Here is a 26,417-nt window from a genome sequence, read left to right on the forward strand (position 1 = left end):
CACCACAACTAGCTTGCACTACAACACGCCTCATTGTTTGATAACGACGACTCAAGCGTATCTGAACTGTCAAGATGCTCCTCGTCTTCTTTATTAAGCAACATTTTACCTCTTGAGGCGTCCTTGAGCCTTGATATGGCTTCAGCCACGGCTGCTGGAAGTGCAATAGCCCAGAAGCATCTGATTTCCGGTAGACAATGGCCCAAGGACCAGCCGTTTGCCAGGACTACTTAAAGTGCTCGTCTCCTCCATGCTTATTCTCTTGCCCTTTCTTTTTTTGCCAGTCAGTTCGTATCCAGCTGATATTTCAAAGCACGTACAAGCTCTTACCAACTTCCTTGCTTTACGGCTTTATCGCTTCGACAATCTTATACACAACGCTGGATACTTTCGACTACCATTTATATATCACCCGAGTGAAGTCCAATTCTTGGCTTCACAACAACATTTTCTACCTCGACATCGTCTACGGACATTTATATTCTCCCTTTTTTGCTTCGGTCATTCTACGACCCATACTCCACAGCGACCATCACCATGCCTTCTGAGAACGTCAGCATGGGGTCCCTCAACTTCTACCTCAACCTCGCCATGGGTGAACTGGAACCCGAACCACCCTTTGCCCAATGGCAGCAAGGCTCCGACAGAAACGGGGTTACGGAGGCCCCCCACACAGAGGACGAGGACTACGAGGCCGACGACGAGAGTCTCGGCTCCGCCAACAAGGAGAACGACGCGAGTCTCCTCCCGGCCAACCTCCCCGAGCCCGGCACACGCCAGCGTCGCCCCCAGCCCCAGCCCCAGCCCCAGCCTCAGCACTCGGGCTACGGCCGGGCCCCCTATCGCCTCGGCCCCCGCAAAAAGGTCAAGCTGACCGACCCGGAGCTCGACTTCAAAATCTTCGAGGACGAGACAGCCTCCGTCGGCGCGCCCTTCAAGTGGGAGTACTACGGCAGCGGCGTCCCTGCCCTCGGCGAGCTCAAGAACAATGAAAGGTTCGAGTATACCGTCGAGCATCAGATTCGCCGCCAGTATTACCAGTTGCTGGATCAGTCCGTCCGCACCGGCGACGACGACCTGTTCAACTTGGTCGAGAGGGTCAGGGACCAGCGCTACACCACCTGGCAGCGCTTCTCGGGCGCCACCGAGTGGACCGCCGGCTGCAACCCCATGGACGTCTGGCTCTGGGTCGAGGACAAGGGGTACCACAAGCGCTGGACCGAGCACCAGGTTGTGCAGTTCAAGGAGTTCTTGCAGTTCATGAAGACTTGCATCCTCAACGCCTGCCGCATGGCGGACCCAGATGCGGCCATGGCCATGGACATGTGGAACGAGACCCTCATCAAGAGCCGCTTTAAGCTCTTGCAGCTGCCAAATCTCCACATGGTCAAGAACAGCGAGGTCCGGGTCTCGTTCATGCCGAATGGCCCTGACGAGAAGCTCCTCTATCGGGCGGATTTTACCCCCGCGGAGCTCAAGATCCTCGATGCTGGGTGGCAGGGGCCGGGACGGTGGGCTCCGGGAGAGGAGCGGGGGGAGGCGGATGAGAGTGGGGTGAGCTCGACGGAGGGTGTGTATGGGGATACTACGGACGAGGACGCGGAAGAGACCGGGGTGAGCTCGACGGAGAGTGTGTTTGGAGATACGACGGAGGTTGACACGGAAGAGAGTGGGGTGAGCTCGACGGAGAGTGTGTTTGGAGATACGACGGAGGACGAGGAGGAGGAGAAGTCGGAGAGGGAGTGGGCTGATTATGCCTTTGATGATGGTGCGGAGGGTTTTGCGAATGTAGGGGATGGGGACACTGACAGGGAGTAGGGAAGCCTTGTCTTTGAGGAGAGCTGTGATTTGGATATTTTTGGACCGGTTTCAAGCGTGGATTGGATAGTCTTCAGCGACTTTTAGAACTTTGAATTGATTGATACCCAGCGAACCTTGTCTCAATTTGAAAATGTGCTTTGTCCGCTATGGCGTCCATGAGTGATTGTACACGAGCTGACCGAACCATGATTATGGGAGGATTCTTGCCCTTCTCAAACCTGGTCAAGACTAAGAACGGCTATTGGATTGATGGCTCTATGGCGCTCGAATAAATACTCAGTTCCTCGTAGCTTGGCATGAAGACAAGACTATAAGAAATGGCATCTATCATGCGAGTACTTGGCATTTTCTCTTCTACAGATTCCATGAACTAAAGTGTGAATGAGTTTACCGATCAACTATGAAGCCAGGCCGTTACCTATTTCCTCAGATCTCCATCCAGCCACGACCTCTCTCCCTTGCAGGACTAAAGCTTGACGCCCTTCTTCTCTTTTCGCTGGATAATGTCTACGGAGCATGACTTATCATGGAGGTCACTGTTTCTCAACCTTGTTGTACCGATGCCTCTTCTGCTCCTATACAGCTTTGCCAATACCAAATCTACACCCATCAATGTTGAACCCCTGGGTGCATGATGTGAGAGAGCATACTGGTGGTTCGTGTGGTGTATGATGGACCTCATCATTCAACATCTCATACGAGTCACCTCATAATGATTAATCAATTAATGAAACTACTAATAACCTACTATGATTACACAAGCTAGCAACAAATATCCTTCATGAGAAGAGCTTCTTTCCAATAGGCGATATAAGCCTGTGTGCATCCATCATATTGGGCTATGCCGGCTTATACCACAACAACCACACCACGCAACCACGCAATCTCGACAATGGTACGCATTTGACGAGCGCTTCATCTCCCGGAGAAGACGCAAACTTGGTTCAATTGCCGCCCCAACTACAGCTTCACTTGAGTCTTGTACAGACATCACCTCTCCAGGTAAGCAAGGCTCCCGCACTTCGTACTCGTATCCATGCAAGGCCAGACCCCTACCCGCTCCCGCTCTGTGGTGGGGGTTTCTGCTCCAGCCCCGCGCCCACGAGCCGAAAACGAGCGTCTTGTTGCGTCTTTCCCGTTGTTGGCTGTCTTATGGACCCCAATAAGGGTCCAAGAGGAATTGGATCCCTTTTTCTCTAGATTGGCGCCGATATCTGGGAGAAATTGACACTCAGAGGCTAAGTAGCTGGTACCGTCTAGCGTGGGGGCTTTGTGAGCTCTGGTTGGCGCGAAGCTGGGCGGTGTAAAAGTACGGGTGACATTTCGACGCCTTTGCGCCCAACGCTCAATTTCATTTGCCGTACCTTGTTTCGTGCCATATCACCACCTCCGGCTCTTCTGCTCGCTCTTCCACCTCTTCAAGGGCCTTGTTGCCATAACATCATCACCTATCCTCGAACTTGCTGACTACGAGCCGTGAAGAGAATAGCACTGCAGGAAGAAGCAATCTGCCAATTCAGCCTCGTCACGTCGCAGCGACTCGAGTTCACCCCTCCAAACCACCGCCATGGCAGACACAAAGGTCTACCGCGCCAGCACCACCGCTCCCGTCAACATTGCCGTTGTCAAGTATGTCCAGCCATTGGGTCTCCAGCATCAGATATGACGGGACAGCTCCGCCAGGGAATAAAGTACTAATCGCCGCCTCCAGATACTGGGGCAAACGCGATGCAAAGCTCAACCTCCCCACCAACAGCTCCCTCTCCGTGACGCTCTCCCAGAGCGACCTCCGCACCCTGACCACCGCCACCTGCTCCTCCTCCTACACCGGCGAAGACAGCCTGCTGCTCAACGGCGAGCCCTCGGACGTCTCGGGCGCCCGAACCCAGGCCTGCTTCCGTGAGCTGCGCGCCCGCCGCGCCGCCCTCGAGGCCGCCAACGACTCGCTGCCCAAGCTGTCGACATTTCCCCTGAAGATTGTGTCCGAGAACAACTTCCCCACGGCTGCCGGTCTGGCGTCGTCCGCCGCCGGCTTTGCCGCCCTCGTCCAGGCCATTGCCAACCTCTACGAGCTCCCCGATTCTCCCTCGGAGCTGTCCCTCATCGCCCGCCAGGGCTCTGGATCGGCCTGCCGCAGCTTGTTCGGCGGCTATGTCGCCTGGAGAATGGGCGAGAAGGAGGACGGCAGCGACTCCATGGCCGACCTGGTCGCCCCCGCCTCCCACTGGCCGAGCATGCGCGCGCTGATTCTCGTCGTCAGCGCCGCCAAGAAGGGCGTCTCGTCGACGTCGGGCATGCAGCAGACCGTCGCGACCTCGGGCCTCTTCAAGGAGAGGATAGCCACCGTGGTGCCCGCCAACATGGCCCTGATGGAGGACGCCATCAAGAACCGCAACTTCCCCCAGTTCGCCGAGGTCACCATGCGCGACTCCAACTCGTTCCACGCCACCTGCGCCGACACCTACCCCCCCATCTTCTACATGAACGACGTGTCCAAGGCGGCCATTCGCGCGGTCGAGGCCATCAACGCCCAGGCCGGCAAGACGGTCGCTGCCTACACGTTCGATGCCGGCCCCAACTGCGTTGTCTACTACCAGGAGGAGGATGCGGCGACGGTGCTGGGTGCGTTCGCCCCGATCCTGGCTACTGCCGAGGGCTGGAAGGAGGCCAGCGTTGCCAACAGCACTGTCAAGCTGGATGAGGGCATCGCATCCACGATCAAGGAGGGCGTCAGCCGAGTCATCATGACTGGCGTCGGAGAGGGCCCCCTGAAGACGGATGAGTTTCTGGTTGCTGAAGACGGCACGCCTGTGAAGCGATAGAAGCGAAGCATTAGAATTGGGCGTTTGTTGGGATGTGAGCAGTAAATATACACGCTGGCGGAAAATATATATCGAGTGTTAATATGTCAAATACCTATAGATCGATTGAAGAAACCAAATCATCATGCATTTTCTCTTCATTTCATTTGGCCGTGCAGAGGCCACTGCACGTCTGGCAGTTTCGGTCAAAGCTGCCTGCTGGCAAAGTATATTCTGCCGCCTGTGATTCACCTGCCTCGCGCAACCGCCTCAGCGCTTCGCTGCCGACTTTCCTTCTTCCACCTCCAACCCTTTCACATTCACTGCAGTCCAGGCAAAATTCACTGCGCTTCTTTCTCCTAAATTGGATCTCGTCTCGTCCTCTTAATCAACTCCGCCATTCCTTCTGTTCCATTACTTTGCGCGCCATACCGTCACCCATGTTTGCAACCCTCGAGATCGTCGCCCTCATTGCCACACTTCTGAATTCAAGCTGAACGAGACCTCGCCTCAGCACGCACACAATGGCCGCAGGTCAGGAGCCGCATCAGGAGCCGCAGGAAGATCGAGTCGAGAGAATTACGGACCTCCTTGCCTGGGGCAACGATGTCGACATTGTAGAGCTCGACAAGTCTGGCCACGTTGTCCAGCGCTGGCTTCACGCCCACGATGGCCACGTCCTGCCTGTGAGCATCTCTCGCTTGCCCAAGCTCATCACTTGTCTAACGTTTCCTGCAGCTCCAGCTCAAGAACAGATCCAACACCTTCTTCTCCCGCTCGGCCCGCGAATGGCGCAAGGCCCTCTTCGACTCGTTCCTCCCCGTCGGATTCCCGCACTCCGTCTCCAAGGACTACCTGTCGTACCAGTTCTTTGACTCTCTCCAGGCCTTCTTCTCAACCATCAGCTCTCTCCTTGCCAATCGCGCGCTGCTGCAAGGTCTGGGCGTCGGAGATGCTTCCTCCTCTGCGACGTTTGCCCTCTTGCTCACCATCCTCAAGGATGCCATGTCCCGCATTGCCACGATTGTGTTTGCCCACCGCTTTGGCCTTCGCATCGAGCCAGACGCAAAGCGATATCGTTTTCTGGCTGACTTGTTCAATGACACCGCCTTCTTTCTGGAGCTCTACAGTCCGTATCTGGGTTCCTGGGGCAAAGTCATCGCGCTGAGCACGGGTGAAGCTCTTCGAGCGTTGTGTGGTGTTGCGGCTGGTGCCAGCAAGGCGGCGCTTAGTGTGCACTTTGCAAGACAGGACAATCTCGCAGAACTCAACGCAAAAGAGGCCAGCCAGGAGACGGCCGTGGGATTGATCGGTCTGCTTGTGGGAACGCTGGTCGTCAAGACGGTGGAGAACCACTCGGGCGTTGTGCTCTTGATGATTGTCCTGGTCCTGGCCCATCTTGCCATGAATTACCTTGGCGTTCGCAGCGTTTGCATGAAGACGCTCAACCGACAGAGAGCAACCATCTTGTTCGAGGAGTACCTCAAGAGCGGCAAGGTGCTCTCTCCCGAGCAGGTTGCCCAAAGAGAAAGCATCATCTTCTGGAGCCCCGTCATCCGCAATGCCCATGGGAAAGAGGTCGTCCATCTCGAATTCGCCGAGAGCTACAGCCACGCCATGAGCTGCCCCGATGCCCACGATAAGCTCATCATTGTCGACGGCGCCATGCACACCCGCTTCATCTGCTCTCGCGTCCCCGGCCGCCTCACCCGCATCAAGCTGCTGCTCTGGGCCGGAGCCAGCCCGATGGGTGCCGTGCTCGCGTGGTTCGCCGCCATGGAGATTGCGTGGCTGATGGACAACGACGGTGCCTATACGCAGAAGCTGGATGAGCTGTTTTGCGACGCCGGCGTCGAGGGCAATGGCAGAAAGTTTAGCATTGCGGGCAAGGACAGGGACAGCGAGTTTGTGCCGCGGTACAAGAGCGAGGACCTTCTGGACCAGTTGAGGCGGCAGGGATGGAGCGCTGATGCGCAGGCTCTGGAGACGAAGGCGCCTGTTCGGCTGCAGGTCCGCAAGAGGCGAGTCTAGAATTTAGAGATGAGCTCGAGTTCTGCTACCGCTCAGCGAGCCACGAGGGAGGAGCGCAGACGGACGATGGAAATGGGCTTTCTAGAGTTAACCTCATGCTATTAATGGGTCCCTAGAGGGTTGAAAGTGTGTTATACAAATAGTAAGGGAAGCATCGGTTGATGCTATGAATTGATGATTGACTTGACGCAATGGCATGAAAGAGTCTCTCAGAATGTAGTTCGCACAGGAGATTGTATTGTACAAAAGAGCCTTGATCTCAAGGGCCCAGTCTGTCTATCTGTCTAACGCAAATGTTACCTCCAACAAAACGCCTTTTTTTTTCCCTTGAAGCCCACACATTGAGATTATATCGTACATCACTCCCTTTCCCATTGATATCCCTCACGCCAACCCCGTCCACCGCATCACCCTCATCTTGACGCCCTCGAGCGTATTCAGCTTTGGCCGGACGTCAAGATAGAAGCTCGGCCCTCCGGCCGTACCGCCGGGCCGGCCGGCGTAAAAGTCAATGACGTAGTCGACGCGGACGCCGCAGCGGTCAATGACCCAGTCGTGGCGGTCAAAGGGCGCGGTGTAGCCGAGGATGGTGTTGATGCGGGCGGTTGGGGTCATGCGGGTGCTTTTGTTGGCGAAGGAGGCGAGTTTGGGGCCGGAGCATCTGCGTCTTATTAGCCTTTCTCTTCATGATATCACGAGGGAGAAATCGTGTGAGTAGGTCTGGGAATATGAGACATGGGGCATTGGTGATGTGATAATGTGTTGGGACGAGGGCGGGAGTTGGTATTAGAGGAGGAGGGAAGGAGAGAGAAGAAGACGTACTTTGAGCCAGCCAAATAGGGCGCCTCCCACTCCTTAATCTGCTGCCAGGCGCGCTCGTTGACGGCATTGTGGATGGGCACGACGGTCTTCATGTCGACTTCGCGCGCGTCGTAGCCCTTGCGCTTCATGGCTTCGAAGAACATCTTTTCGGAGGGGTAGACCCAGTTACCCGAGGCGGCGTCTGCGCCAGACTCGATTTCGGCGTTGGAGGGGTTTGCGGATGCGCCGTGGTCCATGGGGGACGGTTCGGAGGTGCTGAAGGAGCGGGGGATGGAGGAGGTTATCCGGGAGGTTTCGAGGGTGGATTGTCGTGGTGTTGAGGTTGAGGGTATCGCGGGGTGGTTTGCGGGGAGGGCTGCTGGTGGTTCGTCGGAGGGGGAGGACCAGATGTAGGAGGAGATTGTCTGTGTCCATGAGCGGGATTGTTGCGTGGAGGAGTGGGAGTGGTCGACGGGGCATTTGGATGGCTGAGAGGGAGGTTGCGAGGTTGTGCTTGAGCTTGGGAGCTGGTTCTTGGAAGCTTCGGCTGCGCGGGCTTGGGCGAGCCAGGCGTCGCGGGTTTTGTGGTCGACCGGACAGGCGTCTTCTGCCATTTTTCTTGTGGGTTTCAGAATTGTATGAGTAGAACCAAGTCGTTGCGATCTGTTGACTGGTGTGCTCGCAATCAAAGTCCGGAGTTGGTGTTGGTTTGTAGTTGGTTGGTCTAAGGTAGAGGTGGGATGGATTTTTTGATGGAGAAGTGGGCGCAAAAAAGAGAGGCGCAACTTTGCGATTGCGATGTCGTCAGTCTCGGCCGGAGATTTGCCGGGCTTTTATGGACTTGGGCATCGCTTCCAAGAACATTTGGATCGATGGTATTTCTGAAATTGATGATAATCTGAAGTGAATAGATTCGGTATCAATATCCCAATTGTTAAATTGCCGTGTTTACAGAGATATTGCAAGGTAAAGGATTACAGTACGGCGCAGTTCGTACAGTACAAAGGCAACAATCATCCTACGCGAAGCACATCATCAGCCACGGCCATGTTCAACACCTTGAAGGTGAAAGCAGACCAAGGTTGGAAGCTTCCGGTATCAAAAGATTGGCCTGGAATTGATCTCGATTTACTGTTCCATTTGGTATAAATCAACGGTCTTGGTCCACAATAGTTTGCCATTGCGGGAGCGATGAAATCATATCGCGTTGCTCTGAGGTCATAGAGATGACATCGCTGCCATCCAGCGTCTATAAGTGCTGCTCCCTCGACGATGAACTCGCGCTCAATCAGCAGTCATCCATTCACGACTTCTCACATCACTCAATTATACTTGCAAGACACCTAATTCTTCACCTTGAAAACTCATCAACATGTCCGAGTACGAAAAAATCGCCCGCCAGGCCGAGGCAGACCTCAACACTTACCAGGCCAAGACCGGCCGTGCCCGTCCTCCGAATACCGACGACGCCGGCGTCGACTCCAACGTGGAAAAGAAGTTTGAGTCCGCCGGAGCCAAAGTTGCTTACTGGGAGGAGTTGAGCTCAAACCAGGGCTTCGACAAGCGTATCCCTCCTCAAGAAGGAGGCGACCTCGATGCTCGTGGAAGGTGAGTTTGTCACCCCTCACCATGGTTACTCTTCTAAGCCCAGTATTAACTCTTGATCAAAAACAGACAAGCTAGAGGTCATCTATACGAAGGCAAAGGAGGCCCCCAGGAGAAGATTGCCGAGTCATACGCCCGGAACCCGGGCCAAAACGACCCCGACGTCGAAGACGTCCCGATCCCCGAGGACGTGGGCATCCACAAGGACGACCTCCTCATCAAGGGACAGGCCACCTCCAGGGCAAACGTCGGCACGAACCCGCCGGGCCCGGGAGGCTCGCACTTCAAGGGCAGCGACTATTACACGCCCGAGAGCGTGCCGGACAGCATCTCGGCAGAGAGCCAGGTTCCGCCAGAGAGCGTGACGCAGGCGAGTCGGGAGACGGAGGGGTATTCAAAGGCTATTCACCCGAATGAGATTTGAACGACGAGAATGAATTCAAAGTAATGCAATAACATGAAATAAAATGCAATGAAATGAATATGTGTTCCAATAAGTAGCAATTGATGATTGTACGTGAATGTCTCCCAATGGCGAAAATGGCTGCGTCAACTGCTCCCAAGTCCTATCGGGGTCCTTATCTGTGACATCCTCCCGCCTCGCGTGACCCACGTCAGCTACTCCCGTCCTCCATCTACTACTTTCTACACCTGCAACTTGCGCCAAAGCAGCGCTCCATCAACAAAGACTCTACGGTAATGCTGTTCTCTTGATAATGATTTTTTCATGCGACCTTGGAAGATAGAATGCCGAGCCGCTCCCCGTCCTCCTCCGGGCTCCTCCCCATGCCCGGCTCTCCCTCGTCGTCCTGGGCCATCTACAGCGCCAGGATCAACAGCTTGATCAAGCATCCCAACATGAGGGTCGTCGTCGCCTTCTGGCTGCTTGGTGCGCTTTCCTGAACCCTTAGCAATGATTTCCGACACACAGCTGACCAGATCTCCTTGCAGGCCTCATCAACAATGTCCTCTACGTCATCATCCTCTCCGCCGCCCAAGACCTCGTCGGATCCCTCCCGAAAGGCGTCGTCCTCCTCGCCGATGTCGTTCCGTCCTTCTTCACCAAGCTCATTGCGCCATACTTTATCCATCGCATACCGTACCCCATACGAGTCCTCATATTCATCGCGCTGTCCGCGGGCGGCATGCTGATGATTGCTCTCACACCGCCATCCAAGTCGGTGCCGGTCAAGATGGTCGGGGTGATCCTGGCCAGTCTGAGCAGCGGCGGCGGCGAGCTCAGCTTCTTGGGACTGTCCCACTACTATGGGCACGTCAGCTTGGCAGGTTGGGGATCTGGGACTGGCGCGGCAGGGCTCGTCGGTGCAGGGCTGTATGTCATATTGACGGATTGGTGGGGATTCACCGTGCGGCAGAGCCTGCTCGTCTCGGCCTGTCTGCCTGCCATCATGTTCATCAGCTTCTTCTTCATCCTCCCCTTGGAGCCGCTGCGCCAAGGCAAGGAATACGACGCCGTTCCCGGGAGAGACGTAGATGATGAAGTGGATGCAGAACGAACGGAGCGGGACCTGGCAGAGAGCACTTCTGCTCTGCTTGCACCAGAGCCATCCGTCTTATCGGCAAACACTGCGTATGCGATGACCCATGGCGACACGCGCACGCTGCAGAACAACCTGCGGAGAGCCAGGGCGCTCTTCATCCCGTACATGGCGCCCCTGCTGCTGGTGTACGTGGCCGAGTACACCATCAACCAAGGCGTGTCGCCCACGCTCCTCTTCCCCCTTGAATCCTCGCCGTTCACCGAGTATCGCGAGTTCTACCCCTTCTACGGGTTCCTCTACCAGATCGGCGTCTTCATCTCGCGATCCTCTACGGCCTTTATCCGGATCCACCACCTGTACCTCCCGTCTCTGCTCCAGGTCGGAAACCTCGCTCTCCTGACGCTGCATGCCATGTTCTTCTTCATCCCCTCCGTCTACATTGTCTTCATCATCATCTTCTGGGAGGGCCTCCTCGGCGGCGCCGTCTACGTGACGTGCTTTGCGGAAATCATGGAAAACGTGCCGGCCGAGGAGCGCGAGTTCAGTCTGAGCGCGACGACGGTGAGTGACAGCGGGGGCATCTGCATTGCGGGCTTGATTGGCATTGTGATGGAGACGAGCCTGTGTGATTACCAGGTTGCTCATGGGCGCGACTGGTGCCGGAGGGTCAGCGTCTCGCGGGGAGGAAGATTATAGAGAGTTGTAGCGGTCGTGGTTAGCATCAAATGGAGTAGCGTGAATGGTTTAGTGGTAAAATTCTCCGTTGCCATCCGCAACGTCGGGGAGCCCTGGGTTCGATTCCCAGTTCACGCAGCGTTTCTTTTTGTTTTTCCGCTTTTGCGGCAGTTTGCATATTTTTCGTAGATGCCAGTCAATGATGATGACGATGATGATGCATGCGGAAATGGAAAAGAAATTGTTGCATCACTTTCGTTCAAGCCACCCGCGGAGTTGGACCTTGGCTGAGGGGAATGGGCTAACCGAATGCATTCATTACTGGATGCATCATCATCTTGTGGCAAGCCGTCATCATCACTCGTCTCGGCTACGAAGAAGCATTGTAAGGAGTGTGTAGTTCGCTTCAATGGGATGTGAGGTTGTCAACGTCATGTTATGTGCATTCGCCCGGTTGAGTCCGAAAGCATGAGGCTGCGGTCATTCTGTCGATGGCTTACACGGACGCTGTTTGGACGTGTTGCATGCTAGGGATCAAGTTACTACAGCTGAGAGACTGAGAAATAAAAAGAGCATCGCTTTGGGAGATGACTCGGGAAAGCAAATCACCGGCTCGTATCGATCGATTCTCGGCCTTGAATCCTCCAGCATCTTGCAGCGAATCGCGCAACTGCCAGCACTTCAACTTGATCCCGGCGGCTGAAACGATGGCTGCAGTCGTCTCACCCACCCTGGAATCAAATCGATACATATCCAGGTCCACACAGCCTAATTCGAGAGTCCCCATCAACTTTGATGCTAGCGCCACTCCTCACAGCGCCCGCCTATGTAAAGCCAAACCTAAACTCATGTCGCAAGCAGACCATTGAACAAACCCCCCCTGCTAGCATTGCCTGATAGCCTTGAGCCAGCCGCTGTGAGTGGGCACTGAAGGCCCTGAGCGATGGGGCTCGTTGCGCTGCAAGAACTTGACTAAAAACGTTGAAATCCGATCCCATCTCCCCCATTATTGCCAAGCCTCGCCTTTTGGTGTGTGCTGCCACCCAGTTGATAGCCGCTTCTGTTAGCAGATACCTGCACCATCTGACAGGTACGTACCCGATAACGTTCATGTTCAGGTACTAGTACCTAATAAGCCTCTCCGTCTCCAGTCTCCAGTCTCTGCCCCCTTTTCCCTTCTTCCCTCTCTTTTGCCTCCACGCGCCTCTTCGCCAAACCCGAGCGCTTCTCTTGACGCTGTCGCCAATCGCCTTTTCCCCTCCCCTTCGTTTTTTTTCTTCTTTTTTTGCTTCTTGTTTCTTGTTCGGCCTTTTCAGCCCGTTTGCGTGTCGTCTCCCTAATACGAGCAACCGCCCTTCTTCTCTCCTTCGTTTGTGGCAGGCACACGAGTCATTGCTGGCTAGGGTCCTCCTCTCACTCTCTTTGTTTGCGACCACGCAGAAGCAGAAGCGAACAGGACAGAACAGTGCTCGATCTCTTCGATCATCCATCCCCAGCGAACAGGCGGAGTATGCAGCGATAATGTTTGTCGGCGGCGTTCGATCCTCCAAGCTGTCGGCCCTCTTGGCCGGCGCAATCATCTTCATCGTTATCTTTGCTGGCCTCGTCTACAACCAGCTGGACTCGACCGAGCTACCCAACAGGTACGATGCGTTGAGTCGCCGAGAGCAACTTCGACGTCGCACAGGAATCAACTGGCTGACTGACCTATCCACGCTTGCAGGACGCAGTCAAACACAGGCACCGTTCCCTCTGATCCGTCCAAGCCTGCTCCCCCGTCGAATCCGGTGAAACCGGTCGAGCCTGTCAAGCCCATCAAGCCCGTCGAGCCGTCCAAGTCCGACGTCCCCGATTCCAGCTTCCGCGATGTCTGGTTCGACGTGCACAAGCCGTCCATCACGCCCAACTCCAGCTTCTACCAGCCGTTCGGCGCCTTCAAGTACGATCTCAAGCACGGAGTCCACTTCCCCGAGCCCCTCGGCCACGATCTGTGCATCATCGATCTCGATAACCGCCCCTTTGATGCGCCCAACCAGATCTTTGGACCCAATGTCATGAGCTGGGAGAAGGACGCAGAAAAGGTCCACGGCCTGTCTGTGGGTGTGCTGAACCACTGGCTCTATGGTGCGTCCTGCCGTATATCCGTACCTCAAGCGAGCGCTAACTGATTGCCCGCAGCCAAGATCCACGGCTACAAGTACTACTTTGTCGCCATTGAGAAGCCCGAGGATCGCCGCGCCTCGTGGAAAAAGGCTCCGGTCATCTCCACCATCCTCAAGGAGCACAAGACGTGCCTGTACCTCGACTCCGACGCCATCTTCCAGAACCTCGACCTTCCGTTCGAGTGGCTGCTGAACTACTGGAACCTCGACCCGCGCAACAACTCCCTCGCCCTGGCCGTGGACCCCGACCGCGAGTACAACAAAGACAAGTTCGGCAAGCTCATGCTCAACACCGGCTTCATCGTTGCGCAAAACAACCCCAAGACGTACGAGATCATGGACGCCTGGGCAGGATGCCCCGAGGAGGACGGCAAGCACCCCGAGTGCGTCGAGTTCCGCACCAACTCGCCCGGCCGGCCCACCGACCAGGGCGGCTTCGGCACCTTTATCCGCTACGACTACCCCGACGACATCAGGCAGCTGCCCTGCACCGACGCCAACGGTTTCCCTAACAGCGATTCCGAGTGCGAAGGCCGCTTCATCCGCCACCTGTGGACTGGAAAGGACAGCTGGATCAAGGTGTTTGTCGGCCAGCAGGTTCCCGGGCGCTACCTCGAGCTGTTCCACCAGGAGTTCCTCGACGAGAAGTCCAAGTTTTACATTACCGAAAAGGATCTCATGGCCAAGAGCGCGTCCAAAGAGGACGAGTGATTTCAGGAATAATCCAAACAAAGGGACCGAGAAAGCCACGTACCGATGGCTCCCTATTTTATCCCACGACAGTATCGACCAAATACATCTACACCGGCATATACCAAGCAATAGTCGATGCGGCCAATTCCTTTTCGCTAGACCGTCTCGGAACCAGGCTCCTGGTTTTTTTCTGTCTTTTCTATATGTATGACACATGTGAGAAGGGGGGGCACAAGAAAAGGCACAGCATGTTTATTCGTTTTTTTGGGCAAGGGACTCGGTGCAGGAAGCACGGTTTGTATATGTATAATCACGAAAGTTATTGGTTTTATAAGGCAGCATTAAGGGATGCTGAGAGGAGAAAGGGGCGTCATGTCGTAGATGCGCAGAGCCCTGGCCTGCTAGAAGATTTACAATGACTTGACGCTATTAGGGAATGCGTGAATCAAGTAGACGTATGATTGAGCAGCTGCCTTGCCCGTGTGAGGTTCGGAGTGTCAGCTCCCCGAATCGCTCGTGAGGCAATCGGTCTCACCGAGATGTTATTCGAAAGTTCCATGGAGAATGACGAGTGTTCGCCATCATGTTGAACAGGTTTGGGGACGTATATCATGAAAGTGACGAGTAGGAGACGGAGCATCACGAGATGAAGCCACCAGCTCAGTCTCGCTCAGTCCAAGATACACAAAGAAAAGACGGTCAAGAAAGATTGTTCTACGAGGGGTTTCTTCTTGGACTTTGTTCAGCTCATATGACTCGGGTGCCTTGTTCTTGCTTATGACGCATCACGTAGCCTTTTTCTCTTTTTGTCTTTCTGTGCGTGTGTGCGTCTGTGTGTAAGTGGGATATGTGGCGGCGTTGAGAGTTTTGTGTTTGTGTGTGTGATTTTGGGGGCACCCGCGTGACTTTTGTAGGACGAAGGTAAGGTGCGAGGACAGTCTAGGAGGGGAGGTAGCTTGAGGAACTGTTGGAAGTAAGTTATTCGGAGTTTTCATCTCATCACGCTACATACTGTATACTGCATACGTTCGTTATATTGCATGAGTGTGATATATTTCGTCCCCCATGATGACAGCATTGGACTGCGAGTGCCAGGCACGAAGGAGCAAAACAGACGTGGAAAAGAGACCAAGGCAAAGAAGACGAAACTGGAAGCCAACCAGAATAGAGTCACTGGCTGACGGCTTTGAAACGGGGGAGTGGGATGATGACTTGGTACATCAATTAAACCCTTAACTTGGGTAACGGGTAGGAAAACTGCGAGGACCCGGTTTGTGTGCTACGACGACGGGGCGCGGATTACGTGCGGGAGGTGGAGGGCGCATGTGCCTTTGTTATTTCATTGTGTTCAGGGTTTCAAACGTGTACGGCTTGGTGGTACTGAGTTTTGGTTTCTCGTGCTGGGGGCTGTTCTTGGGGAGGAGGATCCAGGAGAAAGGGGATGTTATTCTTTTATCTTCGTTTTTACTTATATAAAAGTAAAATACGGATCTTTGATGAGAATGAAGTAGTGTATATGGGTGTTAGTAGGCCGATGAATTAGTTGTAGAGTTGTAGGTGGATTTAATATCAGAGCATCCATATCCTGACGCGAAAATGTCTCCTCCCCTTTCTCGTCCTGCGACAACGCAGAACCTCTCCAATCGAGGATAACCTCACAAACACGCCATTCAAGCTCCTTGCCCGCCTCCTTTTCGTCACAGCCATGTCCCTAGTCGTAGCCACATCCGTCGTCAAAGCCGCAGCTTCGTCCTCCAGCCTCCTCCTCGCCTCCATCACACCCCCCTTGCCATCACCCTCGTCATTGTCGACATGGTGGTTGACACGGTCCTCAGCACAGTCTCTCCCAAGCCTTGCCGCCTCTGTGGCACACGTCCCGCAGAACAGGTGCGTATACACCTCGTCGTCGGCGCGCTCGTACCAGCCGCTGCGGCAGGACAAGCCGTGGCGGTGGATGCGCCAGCGGGACAGGGAGCCGTTCCAGCAGGGGACGCGGTTGCGGCGGCGGTTGAAGGTGAGGAAGCATGAGGAGCAGCGGTTCCAGGACTGGAAGTGGACGCACATGTTGGTTTGAGCGTGGAATTATGTTGTTCTGTTGTTTGTGTGTGGTTGAGCCTGATGGGTTGTTGATGGTGGGTTTTGGTGGAGAGGGAGGATCATGTGTATGTGGTTTGTGAGTTGAGAACCGAATATCTTTTTTGTTTTTGGAGGTTCTTTGATATGGTCGAGGACGAGGCTGCGATCATCGAGGACGGCAGGATGCAAAGGAAAGATGCCGTCTTATATGGCCCCCAACAGCCTGGAATAACAAGGCCGCGTCCTGAATGTATCACAAACCAGCCTCATCGACATCGGTTCCGGGCGTCCACGAGGTCGAAATCGCATGGCCCCATGGACCGAGAAACATTCGACCCGTGCCGACTCTCTTGCAAAAGGCAGGAGATTTAAAAAAACAGCAATGTTTGCTTTCCAGAGTTGCCTTTTATAGATGGGCTTGTGAGACGGCGAGCTTTGGTGTACTGTTGGAAACCAGAAGGAGGAAGAAAACGAGGAGAGTTTCTTCGTCTTTCGTCATCTTTTCGGAATCCCGGTGAAGCGGCTCCAGGATGCTTTGTTCCTTTTTATAGAAGAGCCTGCGGCTTGTGTAAGTCGGGAGAGGGCCGTTGTAGCTCGATGGCTTGTCTGAGATGCTGCTTCACAGTCCGTCCTGTGATTTCCCCTCTGCTCTCGTTTGGAGTGCCTCAAACGAGCTTCCTCTGCAAGCCCCTGAAGCAGCATCTACCCATTCCGCTCCCCCCTCGTCGCAAGTCGAGCCCTTCAGCAAGGTCACACCAAAAAAACAACGTACATGGAACTCTACGCGCAATATCCCACGGTGACACAAGTGACAGCTCATCCCAGGCAGTGCAGAACTGGCGGTGTCGCTTAACAACATCCACAAAGCTCACAGGATCAATCGCCTCGCTCAGCCCCCCCCTTTGTCGTCCCAGTTACGTCTTTGAGGAGGAGAAGAGACATGAGTGTTCGTTTCTCCGTCTTCTCACCCATCAGCACTCCAGATCGGCCCAGACAACCATGTTAGCCGGCGGATCGGGCATCTCATTGAAGAAGCGCGCAATCTCAGCGTCGTCGTACCGCATGCTAAAGTGCGTCAGGACAAACGTGGTGCGCGGCCACCGCCGGATGACGGGCTCGAGGTCCCGCCAGCTCGTGTGCTTTGTCTTGACGGCCTGGGCCTCGTGCTCGGCATACAGGAAGCTGCACTCGGTGACGACGACGGGGATCCCCTGGCGCAGCCACTCCGGGCCGGCGGCCAGCGTGCGCGCCGTCGTGTCGCCCAGGAAGGCGAAGATGGGCGCCGTGAAGGGCGCCGTCAGCTCGGTGCCCGCGCGGCGCAGGGCCTGCAGCTCCGGGCCGGGCAGGGAGGCGAACTCGGGCCGCAGGCGCTGCGTCGTCTTGCGGAAGACGTAGCCCAGGCAGGGCACCGTGTGGTCGCAGGCAAAGGCCGTGGCCGTGATGCCCTGCGCGCGCCGCAGCGGCACCGTGTCGCCGTCGCGCAGGCCGTGTGTGAGGTGCGTGTTGAGAAAGGCCGTGGCCGAGGGCGTCCGGCCCAGCTCCTCGCTCCGCGCAAGCACCGCCTCGTCGATGGGCAAGCCCCGGACCTCTGCGTCCTCAGCACCAATCTCGCCGCCCAGGTTCAGCAGCGTCTTGGCCAGCACAAAGTCGTCAAAGGCCTTGCGCATCTGCGCCGGGCAGAAGACGTCGGGCGGGTCGTCGCGCTTGGCAAAGGCGGGCGCTAGCAGCGTGTGGTCGCTGTGGCCGTGCGTCAGGAAGATGTGCTTGGGCCGCTGGTTGTTGACGACGAGGCCCGCGTCCAGCAGCAGGTTGAGCGAGGGGATCACAAACGACGTGTGCCAGGCGGCGCGGGAGCGGCCCGTCAGGACCAGGTGGCTGTGCGGCTTGGGGAACTTCCACTCGAGGACTTCGGAGCGGGGGGATTGCGGGAGGGGCGTGGCGAACCGGGGTTTGGAGGACATGGTGACGATGCCGGTGATGGTGATGTTGAGTGTGGTGATGATGCCAGGTTTGGTGTTTTGTGTAGTCGAACAGGTTCTAGCTGTCAAGACGGCTTGTGGATGTCAAATTTGGCCCCAGAAGATGATCCCGATCAAACCTAGTCTCTGATGTCGTCACCGCATCATTGTGTCATCTGTCCAAGATGCTCTTATAACAACAGATTCGCCATGTTTGAGCTCGATAATTGTTGAACTCGCCGTGATAGTCATGCCGGTGTTTGGTTGAAAATTCAATGTCGGGGTGCATGTCTCGTAGACCCCGCATGACTCAAACCACCGGCGGATGAGTAACGGCGCGCAAATCTGGACTCTTCAATAAGACAGTCGGTATGGAGACGTACTATTGCATGTAAAGGTTAGAGATATGATGATATTGACATATTTGAGAGCTGAAGGGAGCAAAGTAGCTTCCTTCGGGCTCATGACCGCGGCTCAGCTGCTGCTCGACTAGGAGACCAATATTGAAGCCATTGGCCTTTGTACCACCACATAGTCTTCCATCACCGGCATGGCTGACATAAAACCAAAATAAGCCAGGACAGACAAACTACATCTTCTGCTCGTTCAAAGCTGCTTCTTGGTGAGTCGCGGCGATTCTGTACCTAGGTGGGCATCCATCACAGAACTGCTGGCCTCGGTAGCTTCAGTTGGACAACACCATAACGGGCAAGTCTTTGTCATACCTCCCCCCCCCCNNNNCCCCCCCCCCCCGACTCAGACAAACAGACATCTCAATTGAGCATTTGTCTTGATGATTCCTCATTACTTCATGCCCATTGCGTAATGCGGCGCTACGGCGCGGCTGCTGACGCTGGTCCATCGACCGGTCTCTGTGTGCCTCGGGATCACATAATCGTGGCTTCACGGGATGCCTCTAATCTAGCATCAAGACTAGAGTGTTCTCGATTTCTAAGCTTATGATATTGATAGATCTCGGCTAAGGCTTACCTTATTTCGATGGCGGTATGCGTGTCGACTTGCCTGTGCCCGTGTCTCGGTCCCCTTTCGATTAGTGAGCCTCTGGCAATGTCTGCTCTACATGCTCAAGCTACCATCTTGTGGAAAGATTATGTGTCGGAGTATTGACTGGCTTGGACCAAGTCAATCGCGAGGATCTTCACTCTCTGGTGATAAGACGGCCTTCGCAGGTGGCTGCCACCCATCTTACCCCACTGTGATGCTCCTCATAAGAGATGCTTCAAGCTGTCCGATGAGCAAAGACTGAAAGGCTGCATTGTGCTGGTTATCGGCCGAGTGTTGTTCGTATCCAAGGCTATTCCGTGACAAACATGCCGCCTCCTAGACACAAAATGCATGCCTCAAAGGGTCATACTCCTACGAATTCTATGATACACATTGGCTACCTGATGGGTAACACTGCAATGAACCAAATGCCAAGACATGAAAGTAGTTGGTTTACCAGGTTGCTGTTCATAGAGGCTTGAAGGATCATCTGCCGTGAACCTCCCAGGCGCATCTATCCGTCTTTGTCCAAAGACTCAGCACGTGGGAGAGCCGCATCCTTCCATGGACAGCTTCAGCTCGGCGCCCTTTCAGCTCACTCACATGGACAGTCATCAGCAATTCATCTTCCAGACTCGACGCAGACGTTATTCTAATTGCGGCCAGCATCTGCCGTGTTTCTTTAGGCTATGCGCCCCAAACCCTTAGCCCACAGGATAGATCTTTCTTTCCGAGTTCCTCAGATTCCTCCAGTGGTATCAACTCACCACGGTCTCTGCGGGTATTGTTGCTCTATCCGGGCATTCCATCCCTGGTCCCCAAGTAAATAGACTGCTTATTATCGAGGAGAAGCCCCGACGGAACAGATTCACACGGCAAGCGCACAGTAAAAGGCGTCATGCCCAGCAGCCGCTATGAACAGAAACCAATAAACAGGTATCTGTATAGTAATCAAGATTCCATAAATTTGCATGGCATCAACTGGTACTGGCGCTTCCATTGGAGGACTCGTTTATATGCCTCGGCAGGCTGTGAGTGTTGAGTAATCAGGAAATGCCCGCTTTTTCTTTCGGACCCGGCCCGTGGCCGGCGATCTGAGGCGCTTCCGGATTACCAACCAGAGCTTCTGGTGTATTGTGTGACCGGTCCATGTAGAAAGATAGAGTAGTCAGTGGTTGGATGCAAGCAAGGGACAACGGCGGCGGTCTGGGTGAATATGGCTGCTTTAAAAGACCGTGGGCCCCTTTGCCGGGGTGAGTGTTCTGGCGCTTGTCTTGCTGTTGGGGGCATACTTCAACTATACCGGCCGAACATTAAGAGCAGTGAGTAGAAGAGAGTGGGAAAAGAAGGGAGAGATATCAAGGAGATATAGGAGTCAGTTTGGACTTGTACAACAACACCACCGAGGCACTCGTTCACAGAGTCGAGAATAACGAGCCCCTTGTCGACCAGGCAGCCATCAACATCGATCTGAGTTCACACGATCTTTCCACTCCTACCAGCGGCATCAAAGAATAAGGAGAAGAACCAAAAGACGGCCGAATGGCGTCTCCAAGGGTGATTGACGGCTCGACCGTGCCCGATGGCCAGGACGACAGAACCGTAGTCGTCAAGCCGGAAGACCAATACGGGAACAGCGACAGCAACAGCAGCAGCGACGCCGAAAAGGGACAGGTCCTCCAAGATCGAGACCCCCTCGACTGGGACAACGACCCTCATAACCCGTACAACTGGCCTGCGTGGAAAAAAGGCCTGACGATATTCGCCCTGGCCACCATGGGCCTCACAATGTAAGCCCCTACTCTCCGTCTCCGCCAGTACAACACCGTCCCACCTCAAAGAGCAGTCAGTAGCAATAACACGATAGAAACACACAGATCGATAGCAACATCCATCTCCAGCTCCTCCGTCACCCTCCTCGAAGCAGAATTCGGCGTCAGCCGCACCGTCGCCCTGCTCCCCCTGACGCTCTACGTCGTCGCCCTCGGCATCGGCCCCGTCCTCGGCGGGCCCCTGTCCGAGACCATCGGCCGGTATCCCGTCATCATGGGCGGCATGACGATTGGCGCGCTGTTCACGCTCGGCGCGGCTCTCGTGCACAACTTTGGGGCGCTGTGCTTTTTGCGCTTCCTCACGGGCTTCTTCTGGGCTCCCGTGCTGGCGAACGCGCCCGGGTCGCTGTCGGAGACGTTTATGCCCAAGTCGAGGGGGCCTGTGAGCGCCCTGTTCATCCTCACTCCCTTTTTGGGACCTGGCTTGGGGTGAGTTTGCCTTTCCATGTCCTCTTGCTCCTTGCTCCCTGGTGATATCAAGCTGATCGGGTCGAACGGACAGCCCCGTCATCGGCTCCTTCGTCTCCGTTGAAAAGGGCTGGCGCTGGACAGAGTGGACGATGCTCTTCTTCTCCGCCCTCAGCATCGCGCTTGGCTGCACCATCGGCGAGACGTTCCACCCCGTCCTCAAGCGCCGCCTGGCCAAGAAGCGCGGCATCGAGCTCCCTCCTCTGCCGCCCATGAGCGAGCGCATCAAGACGTTTGCCGTTGTCGCGGCCATCCGACCCGTCAAGATGCTCTTCACCGAACCGATCGTCTCGTTCATCTGTCTCTATGTGGCCATTGACTTTGGCACGCTATTCAGCTTCTTCGGCGGCGTCCCGTATACGTTTGGCACGGTGTATCATTTCACCACGGAGCAGTCCGGCCTGGTGTTTATATCCATCGTCATCGGCTGCGTCGTTGGCCTCGCCACCATCATGGCCTGCGAGATCTTGCTGTATCGGAAGCAGATTCCCAAGTATCCGCCTCACAGGGTTCCTCCCGAGCATAGGCTGTATCCCGCCATGTTTGGCAGCTTTGGGCTGCCTCTTGGACTGTTCTGGTTTGCGTGGACGGCGCGGGAGGATGTTTCGTGGGCGAGCCCTGCGGCGGCGATTATCCCGTTTGCTTGGGGCAACTTGTGCGTCTTTGTGAGCACAATGCAGTACACTACGGACACGTTTACTGGCAATGTCGTTGCGAGTGCGTCCAGTGCGAATAGTTTGGCGAGATATGGGTTTGCGGGCGTGTTTCCCCTGTTTACGATTCAAAGTGAGTCGGTCTTATGCACACTTGTCCATCTACACATGATTGCTAACGTTCTCGGATAGTGTACACCACGCTGGGCATTCACTGGGCCAGCAGTCTGTTGGGCTTCATTGCTCTGGCATTGATTCCTATTCCCTGGGTCCTCTTCGAGTTTGGGCCTAGGATCAGGGCCAAGAGCAAGTTTGAAACGCACAAGTACGAGTAGGATGATTGTTATGAGCTCGAGGTGGTCAATGTTCGTTTTAGATTTGGAGAATAATACAGGGGAGGACACAACGGCCTTACATGGTAGCCATGGTTTCTTGGGTGCATCAGCGAGTTTCAGAACATAATAGCACGAGATGATAGACCAGCGATTCTTTTGACGTTGAAGGCGTTTGACGACAGAACTGTATCTCCACTCAATCTAGACAAGACCGTTCTACTCCATCTCAACCAGCACTCAATCAACATTAACCTCCTGCTCCGGCAGCGGCTCAAAGCTCTCCCCCAGATAAAACCACTTGTCATACTTGGCCGGCCTCTCCTTGGGCGTCTTAATATCCGACTTCTTGGGCAGGTCAAACTTCTTAGTGGCGTCCTTGCTGTTCACATAGCTCTCGTCCACATCGGGCTGCGACGTCTGCGCGATGCTGATCTTGCCGGGGTCCTCCTCGCCGCTGACGAGGTCCTTCCAGAAGCCGTGGCTCTCGGCGACGATATCGCGGGCCGTTGCGGAGTCTTGGTATTTGTTGAGGAAGATGGTGTTGAGGTTGCCGCTGCGGAGGACCTTGTAGTACTGCGGCTGTTGTTAGCAGTTTTTGGTTGATTTGTGTTGAAGGATGGTGGGAACTTACGGTGAACCAGTCGTAAAAAATTTGCTTGAGGCCGGGGCGGTACTTATCGAGGTCGTCGATGGCTGACTTGTTAGTATTTTGCTGTATGCGACTGAGAAACGAGTGCCCTACTCTCGAGCTTTTTCGACAGAGGATCGTTGACATTCATGCCAATCACTTTCCAATCCCGTGGTTTCATCCTAAAAGTCCTGTTAGAAATGGAACGTGATGGAATAGGGGCAATACGAACATCAATCATGGGAATGGCACCCAGAATCTTCACCGTCCTGACCTGGCCAACATAGCCAGGGCTATGCTCGTCAGCTTGTTAGTTCAACTGCAGTCCACATTCATCAGCACTCACTCAATGGCGCTGATGTCAACCACATCCATGGGATCATTGTCGCCAACGTATCCAATAAAATTGTGCTTGGTGTTGGAGTTCTCCCACGTTTGAGGCAGCGAGCCGTAGAGGAAGGGGTACGGCTTGTGAGGCCAGATGCTAGCCACGTATCGCGGCTCGTCGTCCTTGTCGTCGTGATAAATAGGGTCTAACAATTTGACCGCCATCATTATCTTGTAGAAAGAATGAGGTGAACGATGGCAACATACTCAAGGGTTTATCACGCTTGGTCTCGATTTTGGCGTCCGTCCATCGGGGAATCTCAACGTACATGTTGACAATGTTGTTCTGCTTCTCGTCGGGATAGAGGGGAATGTCATGCCAGAAGGAGATTGGGTCGCCGTCCTGTTCGAGCCATATACGCCAATCCTGCTTGCAATAAGCTGCTTGTACTTGAAGGTTACTGTCCTCATATGGCTTCCTACTTACCACTGTGTTTCGTGCTCCAACTTCTCTTAGAGAGAGAGACTTGACGTCAAATTCTTTCTTGTCGCCCTTGTCTTTTACCCCCGCCGCCGCGCTGGAGAATACTGGCGCAATGGCCAGGTTCAAGAGATACAGAGACAAAGGTGAGCGCATGATGAGAAGGAGAGAGGTACTGTTGACGAACCCAATGTGGAGTTGCAGCTGTTCAGTTCATTGCTTTACGGGCTATCTCATTATATACACAGATACCACATATCAAGGGCGTTGAGTCTGTAGTGGGACCTGGTTCGATGATGCTGTAACATTTCTCAAAGCAACAAACGCCATGTCTTGCCCATCGAGAATCTCAATCGAGCTGATCTCCGGAAGACTCCTCTTCCCGCCATCTCCATCCCTTGCAGACAAATACAGGCCCTCATACAGGTGAATAGCTTGCCAACTGCTCCTTTCGCCTATCAGGCCTTGCCATGATCCCACGTGTAGCGGCACACCTCACATGCAGAGCGTTCACCAGCTGAGAGATTCCAGCTTCCTGAACGAGACAAAGCTCACGCGCGATGATGAGCTTTATATTTAAGCATAGGAGAGGCAGCTCATTGGGCTGCGTTCGGCGTCCTCGGTAGCCCAAACGGGTAATTTGCGTTTCTTGTCGTTTGCCAAGGCCTCACGAGTTATTTAGCCGCAATTGAGATTCTTTGTGAAGTGACCCGAGTAGGAAGGACATTGGAGAGGGAAGTTTCAGGAGGTAGTTGGGAGTGGTTGTTGTTTTCGTTGCTTTGTATCAGCTGCTGGGGTACGGTGCTGCAGGTTTGTTGCCGTCGATTTGGGGCGTTGAAGCAGAGGCCCGTGTTGGATGCCCTCGGATTTCAGAAAGGATGCTAGAGTATTAACAGAAACATGGAGAGGGATTGTAGCGATAATCTGCCGCTTGGTAATACAAGGATCGCTCCTGATCAATCGCTTGATATGCCGCTTGTCTGCTTCCGACAACTTCTCGGGCCGCCCTGGGCGTGGTTTTGATTGCGCCGATATTTGCTGTGTGTAACGCGTCGCGATGCCGTGGACGCTGCCTACGGGAACTCCCTCTTTGCGTGCGATTTCGGACCTGGAGTAGCCTTGCTCGTACATTACTCGGATCCGTGTGCGTTTATGAGGACTCCAGTGTTGCTTTTGAGTTGTTCGAGGCATATTGGATCAAGTCTATCGCGGTTTGAGCATGGTAATTGATTTGTTATTGGATGTTGTTGTTGTTGTTGTTGTTGTTATGTTTAGTTTAGGTACGCGATAGTGATGCTGGCGGCTCGAAATTACGTAGTTGCGCCCCGTACCAGCTGTGCCTTGACGTAAGTGCCCTGGGGGGAGCAACCCGTGTGTTCAGGCCAATCGGCCCCTGTTCTACACAAAAGAAGGGTGACCAGAGGCACAGATGAGGCTGCCCATAGGCTTCAGCTTGAGAGCCAAGTGCGACAATACCCTTGGCGGACTTTTATAATGGAACATTGACGGCGTCGCTACAACTCGGCGGCAACGTCATTGAGCCCACGTGTCATATCCCACAGCCTCGTAGAAGAGCTATCGAAAACTGACCGAAGCCAATCCACTAACTTGCCGGACCTATTTATAGAATAGAAGACTAAGGTAAACATTATATACGAGTCCCCCAAGCTTCTATTTCTGAGGAGCATAACTTTTACGAATTCCAAGGCATCAAATGCACGAGCGGTCCTGATTGACTGGAAATCTTGAAGAAAAGTGTTCTATGACATGTCAGTGTACTGTCTTCCTTTCCAATCGTGCGTATTACTGGAGCAATGTCTTTTCTACTGCGGCTCAAGTATTCCATGTGACTATACAATATGAGTGAAAAAGGCACTGGTCATGATGGAGTAGTTATGTGAGAGGTGGTTGCAGTGTGGATATAACCCATCCGACGAAATATATATTCTCCACGATAGGCCAGGTGTAGATGCTTCATGGCCTCCTCACGAGACAATCAGACCTGAGATGGTCATTTTAGGCGAGCATATATCTCTTCCACAAAGAAGGGTAAAGATCCAGCACCCATACTTGAACAGTGTGGCTACCAGCATCCCCTTTATTTCCAACTGTCGGCAAACATGTCTTCCTCCACCCAAGACCAGAGTAAGAGAGGATGAGATGTATTCGCTTGCATATGCTCATGCTTCATCACGACGGTTTCCAATGCCGTCACAGTGGTTCAGCATGGACTCGAAGAGTAAAACCAGTATGCTAGCTTGGGAAACCGCCAATTTCATAGCGAACAACATCATACAATGAATCATATCCTCATGTTCGTTCCTGACTGAGGCCAGCAGACAGACTCAACCCCAAGACATGCCCTCCTCGGAACCCATATTCTCCAACACACCATCATCCTCAGCTAAACAGCTAGTCTCTCAGATTAAGTCGAACCACCCCGACCACGAAAAGCGAAAGATACACCATCGGTCATCGCACGATAATATAACGGATAAGACTGTCACATGTCCGATTCCTCCATCCCCTCTCTTCATACCTTGTCTTCTCTTCCGCCACGCTT

General features: G+C 54.3%; 11 protein-coding genes across 11 annotated transcripts; 6 read left to right on the forward strand and 5 right to left on the reverse strand.

The window, feature by feature from the left end:
• Positions 1-537: 537 nt before the first annotated feature.
• CCMA1212_006503 (uncharacterized protein) lies at positions 538-1,818 on the forward strand (the record flags this gene model as incomplete). The annotated part of the gene is made up of 1 exon (XM_073703722.1): positions 538-1,818. The coding sequence occupies one exon, from the start codon at positions 538-540 to the stop codon at positions 1,816-1,818; it is 1,281 nt and encodes a 426-aa protein (XP_073558024.1).
• A 1,500-nt stretch (positions 1,819-3,318) lies between these two features.
• CCMA1212_006504 (Diphosphomevalonate decarboxylase) lies at positions 3,319-6,653 on the forward strand (the record flags this gene model as incomplete). Its single annotated transcript, XM_073703723.1, has 4 exons — positions 3,319-3,450; positions 3,533-4,631; positions 5,162-5,308; positions 5,361-6,653. The coding sequence occupies exons 1-4, from the start codon at positions 3,389-3,391 to the stop codon at positions 6,651-6,653; spliced, it is 2,601 nt and encodes an 866-aa protein (XP_073558023.1). The 5' UTR covers positions 3,319-3,388.
• Positions 6,654-7,037: 384 nt separating this feature from the next.
• Positions 7,038-8,072, reverse strand: CCMA1212_006505 (uncharacterized protein; the record flags this gene model as incomplete). Its single annotated transcript, XM_073703724.1, has 2 exons — positions 7,476-8,072; positions 7,038-7,314 (listed from the first exon to the last, which is right to left on the reverse strand). The coding sequence occupies exons 1-2, from the start codon at positions 8,066-8,068 to the stop codon at positions 7,038-7,040; spliced, it is 870 nt and encodes a 289-aa protein (XP_073558022.1). The 5' UTR covers positions 8,069-8,072.
• A 754-nt stretch (positions 8,073-8,826) lies between these two features.
• CCMA1212_006506 (uncharacterized protein) lies at positions 8,827-9,483 on the forward strand (the record flags this gene model as incomplete). Its single annotated transcript, XM_073703725.1, has 2 exons — positions 8,827-9,062; positions 9,129-9,483. The coding sequence occupies 2 exons, from the start codon at positions 8,827-8,829 to the stop codon at positions 9,481-9,483; spliced, it is 591 nt and encodes a 196-aa protein (XP_073558021.1).
• A 275-nt stretch (positions 9,484-9,758) lies between these two features.
• On the forward strand, positions 9,759-11,257 carry CCMA1212_006507 (Protein BTN1; the record flags this gene model as incomplete). The annotated part of the gene is made up of 3 exons (XM_073703726.1): positions 9,759-9,763; positions 9,806-9,948; positions 10,011-11,257. The coding sequence occupies 3 exons, from the start codon at positions 9,759-9,761 to the stop codon at positions 11,255-11,257; spliced, it is 1,395 nt and encodes a 464-aa protein (XP_073558020.1).
• Positions 11,258-12,757: 1,500 nt separating this feature from the next.
• On the forward strand, positions 12,758-14,109 carry CCMA1212_006510 (uncharacterized protein; the record flags this gene model as incomplete). The annotated part of the gene is made up of 3 exons (XM_073703727.1): positions 12,758-12,879; positions 12,960-13,360; positions 13,415-14,109. The coding sequence occupies 3 exons, from the start codon at positions 12,758-12,760 to the stop codon at positions 14,107-14,109; spliced, it is 1,218 nt and encodes a 405-aa protein (XP_073558035.1).
• A 1,551-nt stretch (positions 14,110-15,660) lies between these two features.
• On the reverse strand, positions 15,661-16,155 carry CCMA1212_006511 (uncharacterized protein; the record flags this gene model as incomplete). The annotated part of the gene is made up of 1 exon (XM_073703728.1): positions 15,661-16,155. The coding sequence occupies one exon, from the start codon at positions 16,153-16,155 to the stop codon at positions 15,661-15,663; it is 495 nt and encodes a 164-aa protein (XP_073557796.1).
• Positions 16,156-17,138: 983 nt separating this feature from the next.
• CCMA1212_006512 (Ribonuclease) lies at positions 17,139-18,128 on the reverse strand (the record flags this gene model as incomplete). Its single annotated transcript, XM_073703729.1, has 1 exon — positions 17,139-18,128. The coding sequence occupies one exon, from the start codon at positions 18,126-18,128 to the stop codon at positions 17,139-17,141; it is 990 nt and encodes a 329-aa protein (XP_073558036.1).
• Positions 18,129-20,672: 2,544 nt separating this feature from the next.
• On the forward strand, positions 20,673-22,418 carry CCMA1212_006513 (Polyamine transporter 4; the record flags this gene model as incomplete). The annotated part of the gene is made up of 4 exons (XM_073703730.1): positions 20,673-20,920; positions 21,008-21,391; positions 21,465-22,216; positions 22,276-22,418. 4 exons carry the CDS (start codon positions 20,673-20,675, stop codon positions 22,416-22,418), a joined length of 1,527 nt encoding a protein of 508 aa, XP_073557797.1.
• Positions 22,419-22,655: 237 nt separating this feature from the next.
• CCMA1212_006514 (Inorganic pyrophosphatase) lies at positions 22,656-24,010 on the reverse strand (the record flags this gene model as incomplete). The annotated part of the gene is made up of 7 exons (XM_073703731.1): positions 22,656-22,991; positions 23,050-23,111; positions 23,207-23,228; positions 23,279-23,339; positions 23,393-23,579; positions 23,641-23,800; positions 23,861-24,010. 7 exons carry the CDS (start codon positions 24,008-24,010, stop codon positions 22,656-22,658), a joined length of 978 nt encoding a protein of 325 aa, XP_073557792.1.
• Positions 24,011-24,595: 585 nt separating this feature from the next.
• CCMA1212_006515 (uncharacterized protein) lies at positions 24,596-25,045 on the reverse strand (the record flags this gene model as incomplete). Its single annotated transcript, XM_073703732.1, has 1 exon — positions 24,596-25,045. One exon carries the CDS (start codon positions 25,043-25,045, stop codon positions 24,596-24,598), a length of 450 nt encoding a protein of 149 aa, XP_073557793.1.
• Between the last annotated feature and the right edge of the window lie 1,372 nt (positions 25,046-26,417).

The sequence above is a fragment of the Trichoderma ghanense genome, assembly GCF_004382785.1.
Source record: "Trichoderma ghanense strain CCMA-1212 chromosome Unknown scaffold_7, whole genome shotgun sequence".
NCBI lineage: Eukaryota > Fungi > Ascomycota > Sordariomycetes > Hypocreales > Hypocreaceae > Trichoderma > Trichoderma ghanense.